Source organism: Corapipo altera, unplaced genomic scaffold (assembly GCF_003945725.1).
Source record: "Corapipo altera isolate COAL_440 unplaced genomic scaffold, ASM394572v1 50, whole genome shotgun sequence".
Classification (NCBI taxonomy): Eukaryota; Metazoa; Chordata; class Aves; order Passeriformes; family Pipridae; genus Corapipo; species Corapipo altera.
This window is the reverse complement of record NW_020884889.1, coordinates 9,870,545-9,892,100: the sequence shown is the minus strand read 5'-3', so window position 1 is coordinate 9,892,100 and position 21,556 is coordinate 9,870,545. Positions and strand designations below refer to the sequence as shown.

Below are 21,556 nucleotides of genomic sequence, written 5' to 3'. Positions count from 1 at the left end.
AAAGGCAAAAATCACCTGCATTCCACAATATCTTCATACTGCCCATCACTAGCCTTCCTAGCACTCTGGTAAAGTCTTTATCTCCTCTTTCAACAAGTACCATGCAGCAGTATATGCTGTAACATCTTCAAACTGAAAGCCTAAACTTAACAGAGACTTCAGGAACTGTTAGATGAGCAACTCACCTCACTGCTCTTGACACATGGATGTGATTTTACCTCAGGGGTGCTGTGGTCACTGTTAAAGGTTTGTGTCGCAGTACAAAAAACAGAGTTCTGACTTCTTTAAAAAAAGTATCCAAAAATAGTCGAGTGAAAAATCAAGTGAGAAGTAATGGGGTCTTTCTCCTAGGCCAGAGAGAGACTGTCTGCCATTTTTATTCTTCAAAATAAAGCATGGGCAAAGCATCAAAGTAAAGCAGTTCTGCAGCCTGACAACCAGGGCTCCCAGATCTCTGTTCAGCCCCTGTCCTTCATGGCCCGCAAGAGGAACTCACCACCCACCTGCACTTGCTTTTCAACTAGTCATTTGTAGCTTTTAAACTCACTTGCTTTTTTCCCAGCTGGCTCTGCTAAATGACAGGGCTGGGTAACCACCTTAAAAGGGATATGCTGTCCCTTTCACAGACTACTTTCCCTTCCTTTCTTGATCATTTACCATCCTCACTCCCACCTCAGTTCAGCTGCCCAGACCTGGGGCACCCCTTTACATCAATGACCTCCCTACAGCCATAAATGGAGTTGCATTTGTTGCATTTACCTTTGCCAGACTAAAGTCAGGAAACAATATATCTTCATCTGACAAATCTTCAGGATTAACTGGTTTCTTTCCTAGAGTCTTCCCACACACCAAAAAGCATCTGACAGCCACAGCCATCTATCTTTTAGTTTCCTTGTCTGGTGCTTCTCAACATCCCTTTTGCTTCAGTGGTCACAGGGGCCAGTCCAGCCCCCCAGGAGGGTTCAGGGAGGCCTAACAGGCACCACCATTGCTGTTTGCAGCACTGTGGTTATGCCAACATAACCAGGCACTTTCTCTCATTTTTAGCCATATTAAATAATCAAGGAAACCCCAAACCAAATCAAGTGCCTCCAACCACGTTTCATACTTTGGTGCTTTTTCCTGCTGTTTCCATTTTCCTCTCTTGCTACAAGCTGGCTATTTACTTGTCAAGTAGAGGCTGTTACTTGTAGCAATCAATTAGTAAAAGCAGTGAGAAAATCTCACAGAGTACTCATCTGCCCCGGCAGACAGCTACATAGTTGAATAAAAATTTGGCTATGCCCCCACTGCTTTTTATTAAAAGAGAAATAATAGTATTTCCTTACTTCAGAGTTGGTTTGTAGCAGATTGAATTTAGAACCATGAAAAGCAGGGACACATAGAAAACAGAGTACTGTCAACAAAATCTGCATCTAAATGTAAGCCTGACTATTCTTTTTACCTTTTTTTTTTTCATAAAGGTGATGACTGACTATTCTTTTTATCTTCTTTTTTTCATAAAGGTGATGAGCATGGTGTCTGGCTTTGGTCCTCTCATCACAGCTGGCATCTTTTCAGCTACTCTGTCATCAGCTCTAGCATCTCTTGTCAGCGCACCCAAAGTTTTCCAGGTAAAATTAAACTATCCATTTCATTATACTCAGTTTTACTTCAAAGACACAAAATTTAGTTGAAGTCTATGTGCCAAATGTAATATATATTTAAACAACACTGACACCTGTGGGAGGAAAAGGCAGGGAAAACAGTATGTACAGTGTTTTTCAATGGAAATAGGCAGATTTCATCCTCATACAAGGGTGACAATATTCCTTTGGTCAGAGCTCAGCTTTGTTGCAGGAGTGGGGATACACACGTGTCTGTTATAAATAGCTTGAAGGCTACAATAAGCTTTAACTATAAATATTTTGTGCAAAGCACCTGTCCAGCTTTCCAGAAGTCGTCTGGGCAGCAGCAATGTGGAAAGAGTGGGAGCAGAGGGCATGGGACAGAGAGATAACCTGTACAAATTACACCAAGCCACTGATTTGGTCTCCAATTTCCCCCAGTTTAGATTCCATTTAACTCTTTAATTAATCTTTTCTTTTAAAGCACTGAATAAGCATTAAATGCCTGTATTTCTGTTTCCCACTATATAATAACGTAGTAGCACATTGTCTTATCACCTTATTTAAATGTTCACATGCCACGGCATTGATGTACTTGAAGTACTAAGATATATCTAACTTATTTAGCAAAAGCCCAGCAAGCTGCCACTCACAGTGACTTCTGATGCAAGAAAGCACTGCTTAACAGAATTACATTCTGATTTCTTACCAGGCTCTTTGCAAGGACAATGTCTACAAAGGGCTCGAGTTCTTTGCCAAAGGATATGGAAAAAACAATGAGCCCATCAGGGGATATGTTCTCACTTTCGTGATCGCTATGGCATTCATTTTGATTGGTTTGTATAATGTAACACAACTGCTATAATACCATGTTCTGAAATTATACAAACTGATACCTTGATACAATTATTAGCTATGGTTAGAAAAATTTCCAGTCAGGTAAGCTCTGACACAAACTCAAGCACACTCAAAGTCCTGGTAGTAGTTCCATTACTCTTAATGAAGGCAAAAAAAACCCAACAGGGATTCTTGTGGCATCTCAACACCATCACAGCCTCATTTTCAAAGATGCCTTTTCAATTCCTGTTCACTCTGCTGGAAGAGAGCAGTGTTTAGAGCTATATCAAATAAGGCAAAGTCACAAGCTTTGAAAATGGTTTTCCAGTTTATACTGCACATAGCTCTGAGGCAGTCCTGAGACAATCAGGAAGCCTACTCTGCCCAAACCTTCCCCACAGTCAGGTCCAAAGCAAATCACAGTTTGCCAGCACTGGTGGTAGAAAATCCCACCTACCATATTTAGGGGTGTGAGAATCTTTAAATCAGTTTTTCCAAGATTAGAAATTCAAACTGTCTGACACTAAGTAAATAGGATGTCTAGTAGAGATAATTCAGATTTCCATTTAAAAAGCAAAACAATAAGCTTTAACTATAAATATTTTGTGCAAAGCATCTGTCCTTTCAATTATGTATTTAAAATTCTTAACTTTACACCAGATCTACATTGTTAAGAGACAGCCTGTAGAATCACAGTATCAAATATAACCTTGCATAGCACATAATGTTATTAAAATCAGCATTAGCACACATAATTCATATGAATGTACATATATCAAAGTGGCCTTCAATTAGTAAGACAGTAAAATACCCAAGCTCTCCCTGGATGACAAATTCAGAAAATGTTCAGATTTAATGCATCATTAGGAAAAAGCCAGCCAACAATCTAGGAACCTGGTGCCTATGTCTGACTTGCGTATATGTCTTGCAGCTGAACTGAATACCATTGCTCCCATCATTTCCAATTTCTTCCTGGCTTCCTACGCCCTGATTAATTTCTCCTGCTTTCATGCCTCATACGCAAAATCTCCAGGTGAGTCTGCATTCACCAGTGATTTAAATGTGGGCTTTCTGACCTCTGCAAGTTTTTTTACTGTACGTCAGAGGAAATTGCAGCACATGTAAAATACCTAGGCTGTGTGATCTGATGTTTTACTGCTCTTATTGAATATGAAGACATTTTATTTATCTCCGAAAGATAAAAATAATGGCTCTAGTCCTTACAATTTCTACAGTTGTACAGGATGAAAAATACTTCAGGGGATCCCACTGGAGCAAAAAAAGCTCCCCTTAAGAGTGTTTTTCCCTCACTATCACAAAACATGGGTGGATAAAAGTCTATGCCAACTCTAGCCACATAAAGCAAGGTATAGTGGGGAGTAATCATGTCCTTCTCCTCCAAATCTACAGTGAAGTGTATGGGGAGGTTCATACGAACAGTAATTGCAGTAGAAGTGATCCTGCCTGGAGGGGAACATGTAGAGCAAGAGCAGGTTCCCCAGACAGCACCAGCACAGCTCTGCAGTGCCTGGAAGCAGAACTGTAAGGTGAAATGCAATGAGATCCTGTTCAGGGGTAACTTGAGATGCTCTCTCTATATTTGTGCAGCAAAGGAACATAGTGGCTTTCAGGCTTATGCACTGCCACAGCAGAGTGATTCTCACATCTTCATGAATGAAGGGGTGACACCTTCAGGACTAAAGCCAATCAGCTGAGCAACACTGGTTTTGGCACACAGGAAAGACAATTTCCTGATGCTATGAATTAATTATTCAACTCAAGGAGCGAGGAATACATTTTTGATTTCCAGTGTGAAGAAACTGCAATAGCAACACAAATGCCTACATCAGCTTCCTTCCTATAGAGCTGCATGGTGCCATTTGTTCAGAGGGCAGAAAAGATGAGCACTTCTGCTAATTACCTGCACAGCTGAACAAATGCAGATATGCTCCACATGGCCTTGGAGCTGAGTAACAATTACCTCTATAGACTTCATCTGCCTGCATCTGACTCTACCACTACTTAACATTTCAGACAGAACTGCAGCCATTTTTCTTTTCTCATTTCCTCCAGTTAATTTCTGCCAATTCACAGTGATAGATTATAATAATTGCAAGGCTGTAGGACAGCAAATTTCTTCACAGCAGGTCCTTCCCATTCCCTCATTACAAAGATGATCCAAGACAGGGTTTCTCAGCCCCTTTTTGTATCTTCTGTGTTTTTTCCCTCTCCAAAGAGTGTGCTCTGTAGAACACCTGGCAGAGACCTGCAAACCATGAAGGCTCACTGCTTGCCTCATCATTTTAATTGGTAGCAGGGGATGGATTCAGTGCTGCAGCTGAAGAGCAGCAGGAATAATATCTTTTTAAAGTCAATTGCAAATGATTTTATTTTTCTGCAGTGAGGTCAGGAGATTTCCTATTTCAGACAGGTGCACTTACAGCATTGGGATAAACTCTCCTCTCAGCAAGTGTTCAGCTACCAATAATAAGTTCTGTGTATATGCATCAAAAGGACAGTCACCAATTACCTGGAGTTACAGGAAAATCTGTTTCTGATGTTCTGAAATGTTCTGAACCAGTAAACTTTAATTTGTGAAAAATACCTATAAACAGAATAGCTACTCAAAGCCACGCTGAGCAAAGCAGTAGGAAATAGCAGAAGGCTTTTAAGACCCCATATTCTGTGTGTGTTGAAACCTACAGCAGCCAACACTTAAAAGTATCTGTTGATGCGATGCCTGAGAATTTGCACATATCACTCCCACCCCTTCTGACAGAGCCTGAAACAAACTGCACATGGGTTTGTATGCACAAAACACATGAATTGCCATTTCATCCATATATTTTATGCTCTTCCAATTTTCTCAATTGTCTTTAAACAGGTTGGAGACCTGCATTCAGGTATTATAACATGTGGGTGTCACTTTTTGGAGCCCTGCTATGCTGTGGTGTGATGTTTGTCATCAACTGGTGGGCAGCTCTCATCACTTATGCCATTGAGCTCTTTCTATATATTTATGTAACATATAAGAAGCCAGGTAAGGCCAAATCCTGCTATTATTCTGTGTATTTGTTATACAGCCAGACTGGATTTTAAAGGAATTCATTCTGCTTACAGAATTAGCAATTACTTTTTCTCTGATATCTTTATTTAGAGGCAAGCCTGAAGCATCCCATTAAATTCCACTTTATATAATATAGATTAAGTTGATAATCTGGTGAATGTTTGCCTATTTAACAAGTACTTCAAGTATGGTTCAGGGCTTTCTGTAAACATTCCAGCAGACTGGTTTATTCCCATCCCATCTTTATGACATTTGGGCTTTTACTTGAGTATCACTCATAATTTTTTTCCACCCACACACAAACCCTCACCTGAATTTTGCAGTGCTCCCAGCTGACTCATCCGGGGTCATCACTCAAAATTTAAACCTGCTGCCCATTATACAACAACAAAAATGTAATCTGAATTACTCCTGAACTGATCATCCTCCAGCACCTCCTTACAATCCCTCCATAAATCAAAAGAAGATGGGCACACTTTACTGCTGGAAAAAAACTGCTTAGTAGCTCAGCAAATTACAGGAGGTGTCGTCAGAAATCTGTGTGCTAATACAGCCCCAGTATCAGACAAGAAAGTGTGGTTATTCATATCCAGGACAAAACTAACCCAGGTCCAGATTTCAGTGCTAACCACCTGAATTACTTCTGCAGTATAAAAAAAAATAACACAAATAAAAGGGACAAGTTTCCCAGAAGATGTGCCTTCACTGCAGCCAGCTGGGGACAGAAACACCTGGTCTGAGACTTATTCTTTTCTGTATATTGCTGCACTGTTGTGTGTCCTCCCTGCCTGGGTTTTCATACCCATTGGGATGGCCTGTGGTTCTTTCCTGTAAATATATCATCAGGTGTAGGAGAACACACCTGTCACAAGGCACTTGTCAAAAACATTTACTCGCATGGGGTTTTTTTGCATCACACAAGCAAAACCTATTATTGAGAAGCACAAAGAACAATAGGTCTGTATCTATGAGGTATGAGAGAATATATCCTGCTTTTTTCACAGAGCACCTGATTGCTGACTTTTGCAACAGAATGTAGGGAATAGCCCATGGTTTAATACACATTATTTATCTCTATTATATGCAGAAGTAAACTGGGGCTCCTCTACACAGGCTCTTTACTTTGTTAATGCCCTAGACAGCGCTCTGGCATTAACTACAGTGGAAGACCATGTGAAAAACTTCAGGTAAGATTTTCAGTGAACAGCAGAATGGCTTATCCTGGATATGTACATCAGCCAAACATATACAACCTCTTTTCTTCCTAACAGACCTCAGTGCATAACACTAACAGGAGCTCCTATGATCAGGCCTGCTCTGCTGGACATCACACACACCTTCACCAAGAACAACGGGCTGTGCATCTGCTGTGAAGTGTTCACGGTAAGGTCAGCTCAGACAGATCTGGAAACTCAGCCCCAGTGGGTGCTGCAGGTCTCCATTACACATTCCACTCTCACTCAGCACACACTGTTCCCGTTGGTGCTGGTCTGTGTCTGTGCAGACCATGACAGAGACTCGCACTGAGAAGGAATTTTGTCATAATTCTTGATACAAAAGCCATCAGCTGATACGGAGCCTGCTGGTAAATGCCTCATTGAGATGCATTTCAGAGTTCATAGCAGATGGACCAAAAAATGGTTTGAAAAAAATGGAATATTACAAGGAAAGATTTTAGGCTTAAAAGACAGAAAAACCCCAAATCACACAACACATAAAATTTGAAGGATTATTGTGCAAAAGTCAAATTACCCAGGCTCCATTTTCAGCTTTGTCACTAATTTGCAGAGTTAGGGTTTGGCAAGTAATTCAGCTCCCTTTGCAGTGGTTCCTCCAAAACTGTTAGAGTGCTAATTCTGAGGATAAACATGCTCTTCCGAGACCTAAAGAGAGGAGAAAAGTAAATGTCTAGTTATAAATACACAGCAAATGATGTATCTTGGAAGATGAAGATCTAGTCTCTCATTAGGACAGAATAAAAATAGATAGGTTTGTAATGTACAGAGAAAATGTATTTTAAATATTACAATGACCTTTTAATTTTGAAAACAAAAAAACCCCAGCTCATGGCACCAAATGGGGATGCAGAATCTTGATAACAGAGTCATTTCAGGAAGGAGAATGTATTCCTCTACAAGAGTGTAGGAATAATTCATTTGATGCTGCCACATTGCAGAAACGGAGTACAGAAGATCCACATGTGATTCTTCTCAAATCAAATGAATCTATAAAGAGTGACTGGTCCCAGTTCTTCCCTACTATAATTATTGTTAGCTTTCCCATCACATGCAGTAAGTGTAGAATCAATCCCAACAAGATCCTGAAACTATGCAGCTTCCTAAAGCTGAGTCTCAGCAGTGTTTCTGAATTATTAGACATGTTTCTCTATATCAGATTTCATTCCTCTCCATACAAAAAAACCCCTAAGTCTACTGTATTAGTGTAAGCATTGTAATTGGTTTGAGGGGAGGAGGTTTAAATTATTTCTTCGGAAACTTAAGTGAAATTTAATTTGCTTGGTAATAAAACTGTGACAAAATGAACCCTTCTGATTTGCAAAATTGTGGTAAAAAATGGACAATAAAATTGCTAGGAACCACATTGAAGAGCAGCCTACAATATATATCATAAAATACAGCAAGACTATTCAGCCATAAATGTAACACGCAGCATATTTTGCCTCAAAAGCTGACATGCTGTTAGCTATGCATGAAGTTTTGAGAAACCATGCCAGAGAGAGCATCTTCCACTCCTTCTTTCCAAAAAGCAGCAAGAAACTTTCCAGGAACACAGTCACAGATAGTTCAGAAATAGGCAAAATAAATATGGCAACTGAATATAAAGACAATTTAAAGTTTACTTGTGTCTGAGGTTGTGGCTGCATGTTGGCTTGAACAGTCTGAGTTTCTAATAAAAAGGGCTATCCTGCTTTTACTCCCTGCCTTCACATACAATATTTTTGTAAGGTTAGTCTTCAGTCTGCAGGTTCACTGGGCTCCTTGTACAATTGTACAAACATTACCACTGGTACAGAGGAGGAGCAGGGGAGGACACAGACAGGCTGTCCCCTGGCAGAAGGGTGGGACTGGACCCCTGGCCAGCAGAAACATTGTGCAAGCCAGCTGCAAAACCACCTTCAGGTTCTCTCCTTAAAGAGACAAGGAAGAAGGGTAAAACTTGTTTTTCTCCCCCCTTACCCACAAGGAAACTTAAATCTTATTGTTCAAGTTATTATTCCCAGCTCTTCAAGCAGCCAAGATCAAACTCTCCTTAAGTTACATCCATGTCTTGTGATTCTAACATGCACATGGATTTTTGTCCCATTAAATTACCAGATGACCAGCGAAACAAACTGGTGTCAAAGGCATTTGCATCTTTAATTGTATTGCACAACTCTTTTCTCTTACAGTTAGTAGATAGGAGCTTAAACAAGTATATTTAGATCTGCTAAGACTCTTTTACGTAGTCAAGTCAGGGAGGGACTTTATTCACTCTGAGATGCTTTATCATACCTTAGATTTTTTTTAAGATGTTACAATCCATAGTAGTTTTTCTTTCTGTCAGAATCACTATATTTAAGTAGCATTAACAGCCTCAGCCTCTCAAACAGAATGTGAATTATGTTAGCATCACACTTCTTTTCAAAGGGCTGAATCTCTGTGGACCCTTTTTGGAAATGTATTTTTCTGGCTCTCTCCGTTTGCTCCCACAGCAGACTCACAGGTAACTGCTTCGAAATCACTGTGTGATGTACAACACAAAACTTTAATAATATTTTATTGTATCATGCAGGGCCCACGCAAGCTGTGTGTTAAGGAGATGAACAGTGGCATGGAAAAAAAGCAGGCCTGGCTCACAAAGAACAAAAGAAAAGCCTTTTATGCAGCAGTGGCAGCTGACAGCTTCAGAGATGGAGTCAAAAGTCTTCTTCAAGTAAGCTTTTTGTTGACAAAACACACAGAAGACTGTTACATCAAAGCATCCCTTTATGTGAAGCATTACTGTTTACTTGTTAAGAAGCCCTGTGTATGTATGGATAATGTTATAGACAGAAGGGGCATTCTGGGGGCAGAATGCAGAAGGGGCATAATATAAATGTATATTATATTACAGATTATTTCATAAAGATCTCGTTCTGGGCTATGGCATTATGAGACAAGGCAGACTGATTCTCTCCTAAATGAACAAGACACTTATGAAAATAGAGGCATCTGCAGGGCAACATATGACTGTCTTTGCAGCTGACACTTGATATACTTCAAATCAATTCTATTGTTTGGTATTATGCAGCATATTAAATATATGAGAATGTTTCTGCATTAAATGAAAACTGAAAATGTGTAATATACATTTTCTGCAAACAGCAAGAAGGCCATTTAAATAAAAGTGCAATATTTTTCTATTACTCTAAGAATACAGCAGATCATTTCCAACAGTCCATTTAAAATGGCTTTAATGAAAGCACAGAGACACTGTTTCCATATTTCCCATCTCCCCCCCCTTCACATATATGAATATTTAAATATACAGGTACTGAGGCAAAATGTAGGGAAAATTCACATCCTTTGCACAAAATACACTGCTGAAAAGACATCAGTGCAAACTGAGACAGTAGGGAACCAACTAAAATACTCTGGGTAACCGTCACCCACTGGCAGCCTACCAGGGCTCTTTGTACACTGGCTGAATGGACAGTACAATTGAGCAAGATGAAATACTATTAATAAAGGTCCCTTTGTTCTATCAAAACCTCACAAAGACACTTCATCTTGGGTTTATACATTGTCTCAGTAGGAGATCCCTCTGATGTTTTTGAGAACTGTTACAGTCTGATGATCTCTTCCTTTCCATTACTACTATTGCCAAAGTCAACTACTGGACCACAAATAATTCCCTTCCAACAAACAGAAGGAAAACCTAAAGTCATGTGCAACAATTATTCATTTCAATGTAAACAGTGCAAACCTACCAAGATTCCAACATTTTTACCTGTTTTCTGCTTGCTAGTAGTAAAATTTGGCAAGTGTAACAACTTGACAGGCTGGTATTTTTTGTGTCTCCTCCTGAAGGTTCCCAATACACTGAGTATTTAGATTTCTAGAAAAATTAAGTCAGCTGAATCTAGATCTGACTAATCCTACTTGTCCAGGTTTTACCATCCAGAACCAGTTCTGGAGGCAATTTAATATCTTGACAAACCATTTTTTCTTCCTGTTTATAGATTATAATTTAACAGTAAACAGTAATGCTTCACATAAAAGGATACTCTGACATATCTATAAAGCATGCTCACCTGATTTTGGATAATCTTTTGAAAAGAATACAGGAAATGGAACAGCAACAGTTTCCAAATTCAAGGAAAAAAAATATTCTTAGGAGGCTATGCCTTCTCTGTGTCTCTGAGGTGTTTTAAGAGACTTCAGACTCAGTTCATCTACGGAGTATTCCAAGGCTGATAAAAGCTTTATGCTGTTATGTTAGAACGAGCATACAAACAGTTCTAAACTCTCTCTTGATTCCAAGTTATTGAACCATTTTAATGAGAGCATGTCAGAAGAAATGCAAATGAATGCTAATTTAGCAAAACTACATTTATGTCGTCTAAAATCATTTACAGTTGGAATGATTTAAAACTAATCTTTCTGATTTCTGCTTGGCTATGAGCATGAAGGGCATTTATGAAATGCAATCTAGTTGTAAGTGTCTCCAGAACATTACTTCAGTTATCTTTTGCCATTACTTTTCATTTACAGTTAAAAGCATGTGTGTGTGTGTACCTTTCTAAGCAGTGTTTTAATATTGTTAGGCCTCGGGCTTGGGTAGAATGAAACCAAATACCTTGGTGATTGGATTTAAGAAGGACTGGAGAAGTGCACCTGCCACACAAATTGAAAACTATGTGGGCATTATACAGTAAGTCAGCTCAGCACCTCCCTTTTCACTCCTCTTAGACTGGATTAACACAGCATTTCCATACAGAATTTGATGTGTAGAAACAATGTAAGTACCTACAAATCTAGGCTCACACATCCTACCTCTGTAACAGAAGTTACTGCCCATTAAAAAAGGCTCCTTGGCTTCCCACACCCAGTAGGATCTGCCTGTCAAACATCTGCACTGTTGGAGCTGATGTGGCTTGACAGCACTAAAGGAGCTGCTCTGCTGTCAGCAGAGCTTTTGCAGAGCTGTATTTTCCCATTTTTAGTGGGCAGGAGCTCAGAGAAAAACAACCATCATGTACGTACTTAGGGAATAAGAGAACATCATGGAATTCTTCTTTTAAGCCTAGGAGACAGAGGAAGAGCCTTGCTTCAAATCTCATGTGTGCCTAAGGCTCAGCAGCTCTGTGGGTTGGGATTTCACTGGGAAACAGTCATTTAGAAACAGGCTTCTCATAGATTTCTGCTCAAAACTCACCATAAGCGAGTTACAGAGCAACAAACCCCACCTCAGCTCTGTTATTTCCTCAGAGTAGGGAGAAAAAATTACCCAATTGCAACCTAGTTCCTAAAAAAGTGTTGTCTGAAAGATCCATTCCAGGAATAGCCTATCTGTTCCCATTTCCACTCATACCCTTCTTTTAAATAAGGGAAGAAAATTTATAGTACTTAGCTTAATCTTGGGCAATTCCTTCTGCAGTTTTACCTAGCCTGTCCTCCCTGTGAACAGTAACACTTCCACTGATCTTCTCAAAGTAGCTTTCCTCACTGACATGCACGATGCAAAAGCATATTTCTTTTTCTTTTTCTTTCTTTCCAGTGATGCCTTTGATTTTGAGCTTGGGGTGATTATTGTCAGAATTAGCCAAGGATTTGATATCTCTCAGGTCCTTCAGGTTCAAGGTAAGACTCCACAGCTGAATATCTGTGCTGGTTACATGCCCAGCACAAGAAGTACCCTTAAGAGTCACCACCTGCTTTCTTGGATAGTTCCTACACTCATGACTTCTACAGTTCCTCCTTGCTTCTGCAATTTAAATCCTGCCCAAAATTCTTGCTAATCACTGGCAGTGACAGAAGGAGTTCAAGCCTAACACATTAAGGGGCTCTGCACTCCAGAGAACTCAACTCCCAAAGCAGTTCCAGCACAGGCACGGACTAAAGCAGTAAAAAAGTCATGCTGTGCCACAGCAACCTGTCACTCTGCTGCACATTCCCCTCCTGGTCTTGACACCTCTTCCTCCTTCTGCTTACCTGAGATCGCTGGGACTGGCAGGAATCAGGAAGCTGCACTTTTGGTACCACCTCTGCAGAACTCTGGGGCCCAGAAAGTTCCCACTCGTGCAAAAATTTGGAACCCACAGGAAACACCAATTCTTCTTCACCCTTTTTGTTCATTCTTCCTTAGGTTAGCACTGCATATCTCAGGGGAAATGGAAAACCATACCATAACCTCACCTTGAGTCTTGTGTGCAGTTTTGGGCACCCCAACACAGAAAAAGACATTAAGCTATTAGAAAGCATCCAAAGGAGGGCCACAAGGATGGTGAAGGGTCTGGAGGGGAAGCTTTATGAGGAGTGGCTGGGGTCACTTAGTTCATTCAGCCTGGAGAAGAGACCTCATTGTGGTCTTCAACATACTCATAAGGGGAGAATTGGAGGGGCAGACACTGATGTCTTCCCTCTCGTGACCAATGATAGGACCCAAGGGAACAGCCTGAAGCTGAGTTGGGGAAGGTTTAGGCTGGATGTCAGGAATAGGTTTTTCACCCAGGGGGTGGCTGGGCACTGGAACAGGCTTCCCAGGGAAGTGGTCCCAGCACTAAGCCTGTCTGAGTTCAAGAAGTGTTTGGACAACATTCTCAGGCACATAGTGTGATCCTTAGGGTGTCCTGCACAGGGCCAGGAGTTTGACTCAATGATCCTCATGTGTCCCTTCCAACTCAGCATATTCTATGATTCTGTGAACCATTGGGGGATCCATCTGGGTGGAAAAGGTAGAGGGACACAGAGCAAGCAGACAGCTGCACCTAAACGAAGGGCTTCCAAAAGCCACATACACAATGGCAGCCTTCGTTTTGCTTTTTCCCCTTTAGCACACAGAGGTCTTATTTGTTCCTCAGGTATTCTGGGGAAGGGAACAGCCCCACATAAAATAACCCTCAGAACAATTCTCTCAAGGTGTTCAGTACGATAATTTCCCCCACATCTCGTCAGTCTACCCACTGGCTCAGACAGACCCGGGCTAACCCTGGCCGCCCCTCCCGGCCCCGGTACCCGGCGCAGCAGAGCACGGCTCTCTGCTGCCGCCCGCCGCCAGCGCCGCGCACCGCCCCGGCTAATTACAGCCCAAATTAACACCCCAGCAGAGCGCGGAGTCCAGCGTGAGGTAACGCTCAAAAGCAAATCACCTCCCCGAATTAAAAGGCGCCAGAGACTCCTTTAAAAAGCAAGGTGGATGAGGGCTTGTTTAGCTCGATGTGCACGGAGAGCCACGGGGATTTTGGAAAAAATTCTAAACTAATCAAGATTTCTTCGCCCCCTCATGACACCTGAGAGAGATCTGCCTGTCTCTTTGCTTGATGCAAGTCAGAAACTGACTGCTCAAAACGTACAGTCACTGGAACACCTGTGAAAATACAAATACCAGCTCTGCGTTCTTACAAAGTAACAAATGTTCTTCAAGTGGCCAGACAGAAGGAGTCAGGAATTAATTAGGACTGGGGCAGGAAGAAAAAGCCTCAAACACCAAGCAATGTTTTGAAGTAGATACAAAGTCTCTGCAGTGGAAAACAAAGATCATTGTATTCTATTATACTTTATACAGCATTCTGTTCAATGGAGAAACTGAAATTTTAGTTTTGAGTCACCATTAAGTTTGTGACTTCTCACCGGGTCTGAGAATCAGAAGCACGTGGCTGTCATGGATTACAAAGTAAAAGAAAGTATATTCTTTCTGTTGGCAACTCAGTGTCAGCAGAGCTAATGTCCACCTAGTGAGAGGTTATTTTTTTAACACAACGTCTTAAATGAACTTTACAGGAATTTTACTTAAGTGAACATTTAGTTCATCTATTACTCAAATAGAAGTTTTTCTTAAGAAAAAAGTTTTCTGCAGGCAAATGCCTGAACCACATTAATTAGTGCCTCATCATACTATATTCCACAATAACATGTGGTACCTTTTTCTCAGCATAAAGCTAATACTGGCAAGATGAAACTGTTCTCTTATATTACTAAATTTACTGGATTGGTTAGCTAAATCTTACATCTTTACAGCAAATGCTTAAAAATTAAAAATATTTCAGCATAGAAACTGATGGCATATTCAGGATCCTTACATATTTCTGAGAATCTCGAAGTCCAAACCATGTGACTTGTTCTTAGAAAAGGGACCCACAGGCTCGAACTCCATATCTGACCTTTCTCATTTTAGAAAAACAGCTTTTCTAATGTGTTTTCAAATTCTTGGCTAAAGAAACCAAGCAAATATCCACTAACATAACTCAATAAATAATATCTCATGTAACTATAAAATGTCATAATACTGAATTTGACCTGGAAGAGAAAACCTGAGAGCAGCTGAGTAGCACTGTAGCACACCCCACTGCTGTAGGCACCCTAAGTTAGGGCTTCCACAGGTGAATTCAGCTTCCTCCTCCCTATTAGTTTGCAAAAAAGAAGCATTTTAGCTTCCCCTCCCAGCAGCTTTACATTGTCTACAAAGTACCATAATAGCAATTACATCACCACCATTAGTTCCATAAGCGATTTAATTTAAAAAAGAAAGTGATGTGTTACCAGTTCACTTACTTTTTCCAATATACAGAGGAATTAGAGAAGCTGGAGCAGGAGAGATTGGCACTGGAAGCCACCATTAAAGAAAATGATTTTGAAGAAGGAAAAAGGGGCATCTGTGGATTCTTCAAAAAAGCCAGCACACTCAATATCTCAAAACATGAAACAAAAAAGGGTAAGTTCCAAAATGACAACTCCTCCCTGACCCTTCAATACATCCTGCTTTCACCAATATACAGACTGGACTTTACTCCAAGCCAAAAGCTCGTGAGCCACACAGAAGCCCCTGGAAAAGGACCTCCCCTGTACAAACCTGTCATGGTGGCTACAACCCTGTAATGCAGCACAGAGTGACATCCTCTGCTTGTAGGATACACTACCTCATAAAACACAACCAATTTCCTCCCCTCATTCAGCTTCTCAGCTCAGCTAATGTTCAGTTCTGTTTGTCAAAAATAGAATATGGTTGGTTGACAAATACAGAACAAGGTGGTTTGGGGATTTTTTGGTTGTTTGATTTTTTTTAATAGGCTGTTTTTAAATAGAGGCCTTTCTTCCTCCTCTTTAAAGAAAACAGGAACATATTCCCAATATTCAGGGAACAAGCAATCTTACTTTACTTAACAAACACACACACAAACTCAGTACACAGCTGAAAAACAGGTAAAAATAGCACAACTGCTCTATATTCTAGGCATAATTTCATAAAAATGCACAAGTGAAGGTGGTAAAAGTACTGGAAGTACATACACAGCATGCTGTCAAATAACTAATTAACACATAACTTAAATGTGTAGGTGATGAAATCAAAATTACATTTCAGATATAGTAAAATGATACAGAAATACAGCCAGAATTTAAGGTCTCATTTCACAACTGCTAGGCTGTAATGGTAATGACCCACCTGAAGCCATGCTTGTACACACCATGTATTTTCAGAATTTTCACCTGCAGAGACTATTACATCTGGCTGTGCATGCAACTCCCACAGGTATCAGGAAGATCTACAGGCTGAAAACATAAAATGTCATTATTCGTTAGTTGGCAGACTTCAGTTCATTTTGCAGGCTTCAGTGAAATATATTTTTATGACAATTCCAACAAGAGTGTGCACCTCTGTTTCAACTACCCTTTTTGATTTAGTTGAGAAAGGCATAAAGGAAATACATATTGCACACTCTGGCTCTCTATATGAGATAGATTATGATAATAAATATCCCTGCCTCTCTCTTTTGCTTTTATATTCATAGTCCCCGGAGTTGTTGCATCTTCCAGCAGAAATGCTAGAACTGCTTTAGAACTATCCTGTGCACACTCCAGAAATACAAGAAAACCAAACAAAGCATTTTCAGAACCTAGCAGATCAGAGTAAAACCTCTGAAGAAGCCTGTCTGCTCCATTTAAAATACCGCTCTGACACCGTCTCTTTGAAATCATTGAAAGAGGAGCAGTAATAAAGCCACAGGCTTCAAAAGATGGAATGAGAGAAGACATTGTTAGTGCATAATCAAAACTATAACTTTTGAAGCCAACCAAGCAAACAGAAAGGACCAGAATGTACTTTCAATTAACAAGGACCAGCCCAGCCCAGGGAAGCAGCCATATAGGTTTGTGTTTCCTGCCTTCCAGCCTCAGCTTCACCTGTGCTCCCGCTGCATCCTCGTTTCATCCACCATCGCTGTGCCTTCCAGGGAGCTCTGTGTTTTACAAGACAGCTGAGATTGTAAATGATGCAAAATAACACATTTACTTCTAAAATCTATCAGATATTTCCCACTTGCTTTTTAAAGCCCCAGAGAATTTTACATTACGTAAAAAGAGACAGAGAACAAATAATCAGATAACCCTTTTCAAGATGCTATAATCTAGTGACAATGTATCCCACAACCTTTGGTTTCTGTGAGTATTGGCACATTAAAACTCCATAGCATCCACTCCGTAATTTTTTTTCAGATTTAAAGTATAGAAATTATGTCAGAAACAGTTCATTTTCTTGAAGCTTTCTCTCTGTTTGGCTCCCTAAAGCTACTTGTATCCTCACTTGTCAGACATCCTTTCACATTTTTTCTTTCTCATTGCAGAGAGCACCATTAACACCATGCAGTCAATGCATGTGGGTGAATTCAATCAGAAGCTGCTAGAAGCCAGCACTCAATTTAAAAAGAAGCAAGGAAAAGGTACAATTGACATTTGGTGGCTGTTCGATGATGGAGGTAAGGAATTTGAGTAAGAACCATGGGGAGAGAGATTTCTGTGTTACCAAATATAAAAACAGGCTTGGGAATTCACATTAAACCGTTTTCTTTTAAGATCACATATTCAATTTTATGTCTGGATTAAATGTTTTAAAATTAACTTACATCCAATGCTGCTGAAGTGAAGGATGGAATTTTTACCACATAACGCACTAATCTGATCTTCCTGTAATTTTGTATGTTCTTCCAGGTCTAACAATCCTAATTCCTTACATTCTAACTATCAGGAAGAAGTGGAAAAATTGTAAATTAAGGATCTTCACTGGAGGAAAAGTCAACAGGATTGAAGAAGAAAAACTAGTGTAAATATAATTTTATCTCACTGTTCAGTGTTTGAATGATGCCGAATATAATGCACATACAGCAGGAAGCTGGGAATTTTCCAGCACAACTAGTTTGTTGTACTGTGGGCAGCAGGAAAAAAAAAAAAAAAGATGTACTTGACAGAAAGGTGTTGAGCTTATGGCATAGCCCTCAAGGCTCTGCAAATGGTCATTACCAAAGGAAACTCACATCCAGCACTTTTTCCCATTAATAGCTCATATTCCCTTCCCTAAGAAGAACAGTCTGCACTTCGTAATGAGAATATAATTACTTTTATGGGATTTACATGAGACTGTCCAGCTAACAGCAAGTGAAATTGCACATGAAACTCTCATATGCAATACCATAGATAGATAGCTCACATAAATGTGATTAACTGTGGCAAAGAGTAAAGAAGTGAAAGAGCAAGTTAATCAACTTTAAGATCAAGTTGATTTTACTCAGCTTTTTAAAAAAAGTCTAGATTTCATAATCATCATTTGCCTTCAAGCAGATGAAAGGTACTAATATTAACTTATTTTTATCATCACTGTATACAGCACCTTTCCTTACAAAGCACTTTACACACTTGAGGCACAACTATTTCACCACTGGTGGAAGCAGCTCAATTTGGGATGAAAATCAGCAACTGCTTAACAAAGAGCAGTTAAAAACAACATCAGTCAAGTTCAATTTCAGCCAATTCAGAAGTTAAATTTAGCTGCACTTCTACTAGCATGTAATTCCCCAAATATTAAAACTTCTCCACAGAAGTTGAGACTTTTCTCTTTTTCCTGTTCAAAACAAGGATTGCCCCAAGAGACATCAAAATTTATAGAAGCAGTATGTTCTTCTTATATATAAAAAAAAGAATGAGTAAACTCTCAGGTCATAAACAAATATGTACTTCTACCATGGTTTGCTCCTAGGAACTCTCTGACCTTTTCAAATTCCAAAGCTTATGTACCAAAAAAAAAAAAAAAAAAAGAAGGGGAAGGAGGTGTGGGGAAGAACCACGAGATCCCAACTGTGCTTCAAACAAAGGCAAAACTGACCTAAGCAAACCTCTCTAACCTCAGCACAAACACACACAAAGCTATAAACTATTCCTTCTGCCAACCAAGGCTGAAAAGTAAAGTATTTTCTTTTATGAAAATGTGCAAAAACAACATGTGAGTAGACCACTATAAATTCATAAATGAAAAAGACTCTTTAAGTATTGTACACGAACTTTCTGGACCACATTTTCACCAACACATACACTACCAGTGTTGTACACACTCCACGCACAGAATTCTGATAATAACAGAATAACAGAAGCCTTCTGTAAGAATTGGAGGATTCTGCCCTACTGCACTTTTGAATATTTTTCCTTTATAACTCAAGCCTTAGGATATACTTAAAGTACCATTTTTTCCCCAAAATGTAAACACCTTGCCCTCTGTCTGCTATTAATTTCCAGTTTTTGTGATTCTCATCGATCATCAGTTAAATGAATGATACTACAGCAATCACATTAATCCAGTTCTGTAATTGCAAATTGAAACACTAAAAGCATTTAAAGTAATTTGTCACGTAGTTAAAGATAAGATATCAAATGCAGTTGTCTAACTCATTTATGAGTGCTCTTGATACAAGGCACTCAGAAGTACAGTGATAAAACATTTCTCTTTTGTTTTCAGGATGGCTTCACTCCTAAGCAAATTCAGAATAAAATTCGCTGATATTAACATCATTTGTGATATCAATATAAAGCCCAACAAAGAGAGGTAAGAAACATTAACAAAATCCATTATTTAGCAGTTAGCCTTTATCTGGAGCTTGTTTTTTTTATGTTGAGCATTAAAAACAAAAAACCAAAACACACCACAGAGAACACTGTCACTTTATCACAATAATTTTCTAAGTACCAAGAGCGGGAAAAAGAAAAGAACCTTTTAACAATCACAATTCAAAGAGTCAAAACCATAGGCAGCCTTGTTCTTTATGTTGTAATTATAAGAATTTTAATAAAGACTAATTAGACAGCATACTTATGAGCCACTAAATTTAACAGGCATTTTATGATGCCTTTTCATATCTATTTAGCTTGCAGTAGACTTCAGTCATAGTTCTTCTGTAAACTTACCATCTATGTCAACTCAACCTTCTGGGTTTTATAATGAATTCATAACATTTTTCTGGCCAAACATAAGCATATTTCCTCTTTCCCATGAGGACAACATTATAATACTCCCCTATCACTCAAATATAATGAAGGTTCAATTTTTTTAAAAATTAACTTATCTTAGCTAAAGGTTAGGAAGTTGGTAAAACAGTGCTCAAGGAGCTCCACCTCCAACTGTATCAGCTAAAAAAAAAATAATCTTAAAGTCCTTTCTTTCTAAAACATATTTCCATAAAAATCATCTATGTAGACATCTGCTAATGTAGACAAAAGTCTACAGCAGGTTGCTCATGAAATAACTGAATCCTAAACTCAATTCACAGTATTTCTCTTGGTCTTAAAGACCCACTGAAAATGTGCTCACTTTGCTATGCTCTCTTCCATCCCCTCCCTTACTCCACCCAAAGCCCTTCCTCTGAATTCAAGTGCAATCCCAGGTTAGTTTCTCAGTCCTTCTGTGTCCTGCTTTTACACAAACACATAACTTTGCAAAAACAATATTAGATTCACCAGTGTTTCTATGGTTCATTGGAGATTTTCACTTAAGAAATGAAACTAAAGAATATGAAGATTTTATTACTAGATACCTAAAGTCACCTTTTATTGCCCTCTTGATCTCTGAAGTAATATTTTTTAATTATACAAAGAACTGTGCAGAATACTTCTTTTTTTCCTCCAGTACAATGCAGTGATTTTACATAAATAAAAGCTAGCAAAGGGAATTCATATCTGGCATTAACATAAAACACACACACACACACACACGTGCTGCATCAGCAGTACCTCAACAGAGTAAGTGAATATTGTGCCAGACACTTGCTAGACCACCATATCTCTCTTCCAGCTGGCATCCCACTTATTTCATCAATAATAAGAGGATTATCACTATTTTACATACTGAAACAGAGAGTAAGGATGTTGACAAACTCTGACAACTTAGCAACAGCCACACTAAACACTGCATGTCAGAGTCTTTAACCCACCTCATGACTTCCTGGCCATAAAGTCCAGCCTGTGCCCAGTCTCCCATTTCACTTCCTAGTGAGGTCTGTCAGCACAAAATGCTCAGAGAAAGACACTCACACTGACACAAGAGAAACTCCCTCAGGTCTCTGTGGGATTATAAAAAACTTTCAACAATGCAGCAAGCAAGGAAGTTTCTCCAGATGATGACAGTCAAAAGCTTAAAAAAAAAAAAAAAGAAATTCATAGAGAAGGTCTGTGGAGAAGTGGGGAAGCTGGGAAATGAACAAAAATCTGAGCCCCCACATAGCAAAAAACCTACAGCATTTCTTTCAGCTCCTCGCCATAGGAAATTTATATCACCTGTTTATCCATTTCATTAAAATGATCAGTAAAACTGCATCAGTCAGGTGATTGGTCTTGCTAGAGCTAAAACAGTAATAAAACCTTATATTTATTATGAGACCCATATTCATTGTTAATATTACTAACTAATAGTTAGTAATTAGTAACCAGTTTGGAGTTATTGTAGAAGTAATTTTTGTTAGAACTAGGAAAATGCAGAAAATTCTCTGCCAAATGCAGTGCTTAATTATCCTCAAATAACCTTTTAATTATCC

General features: G+C 39.3%; 1 protein-coding gene and 1 long non-coding RNA gene across 6 annotated transcripts in view; one reads left to right on the top strand and one right to left on the bottom strand.

Annotated features, from left to right (window-relative positions):
* The window catches only part of SLC12A1 (solute carrier family 12 member 1), a 47,122-nt gene that overhangs the window by 21,081 nt on the left and 4,485 nt on the right, over positions 1–21,556 (top strand). For all 4 annotated transcript variants that reach the window (XM_027644409.1, XM_027644408.1, XM_027644407.1 and 1 more), the window contains 13 exons: positions 1,506–1,613; positions 2,320–2,443; positions 3,376–3,477; positions 5,329–5,484; positions 6,599–6,698; positions 6,783–6,894; positions 9,304–9,444; positions 11,318–11,424; positions 12,271–12,353; positions 15,280–15,423; positions 17,330–17,461; positions 17,694–17,805; positions 19,489–19,575. In XM_027644409.1, the coding sequence (XP_027500210.1) occupies positions 1,506–1,613; positions 2,320–2,443; positions 3,376–3,477; positions 5,329–5,484; positions 6,599–6,698; positions 6,783–6,894; positions 9,304–9,444; positions 11,318–11,424; positions 12,271–12,353; positions 15,280–15,423; positions 17,330–17,461; positions 17,694–17,805; positions 19,489–19,575 (1,508 nt within the window). The remainder of the gene's footprint in view (positions 1–1,505; positions 1,614–2,319; positions 2,444–3,375; positions 3,478–5,328; positions 5,485–6,598; positions 6,699–6,782; positions 6,895–9,303; positions 9,445–11,317; positions 11,425–12,270; positions 12,354–15,279; positions 15,424–17,329; positions 17,462–17,693; positions 17,806–19,488; positions 19,576–21,556) is intronic.
* LOC113947641 lies at positions 1,448–21,377 on the bottom strand. Of its 2 annotated transcripts, XR_003527827.1 has the most exons (6): positions 20,957–21,377; positions 19,935–20,435; positions 16,890–16,945; positions 16,153–16,259; positions 7,264–7,394; positions 1,448–1,720 (listed from the first exon to the last, which is right to left on the bottom strand). It is a non-coding gene; the product is annotated as an uncharacterized LOC113947641 (long non-coding RNA). The 2 variants fall into 2 exon arrangements; XR_003527826.1 differs by lacking the exons at positions 19,935–20,435; positions 20,957–21,377 and having other exon boundaries at positions 16,890–17,316.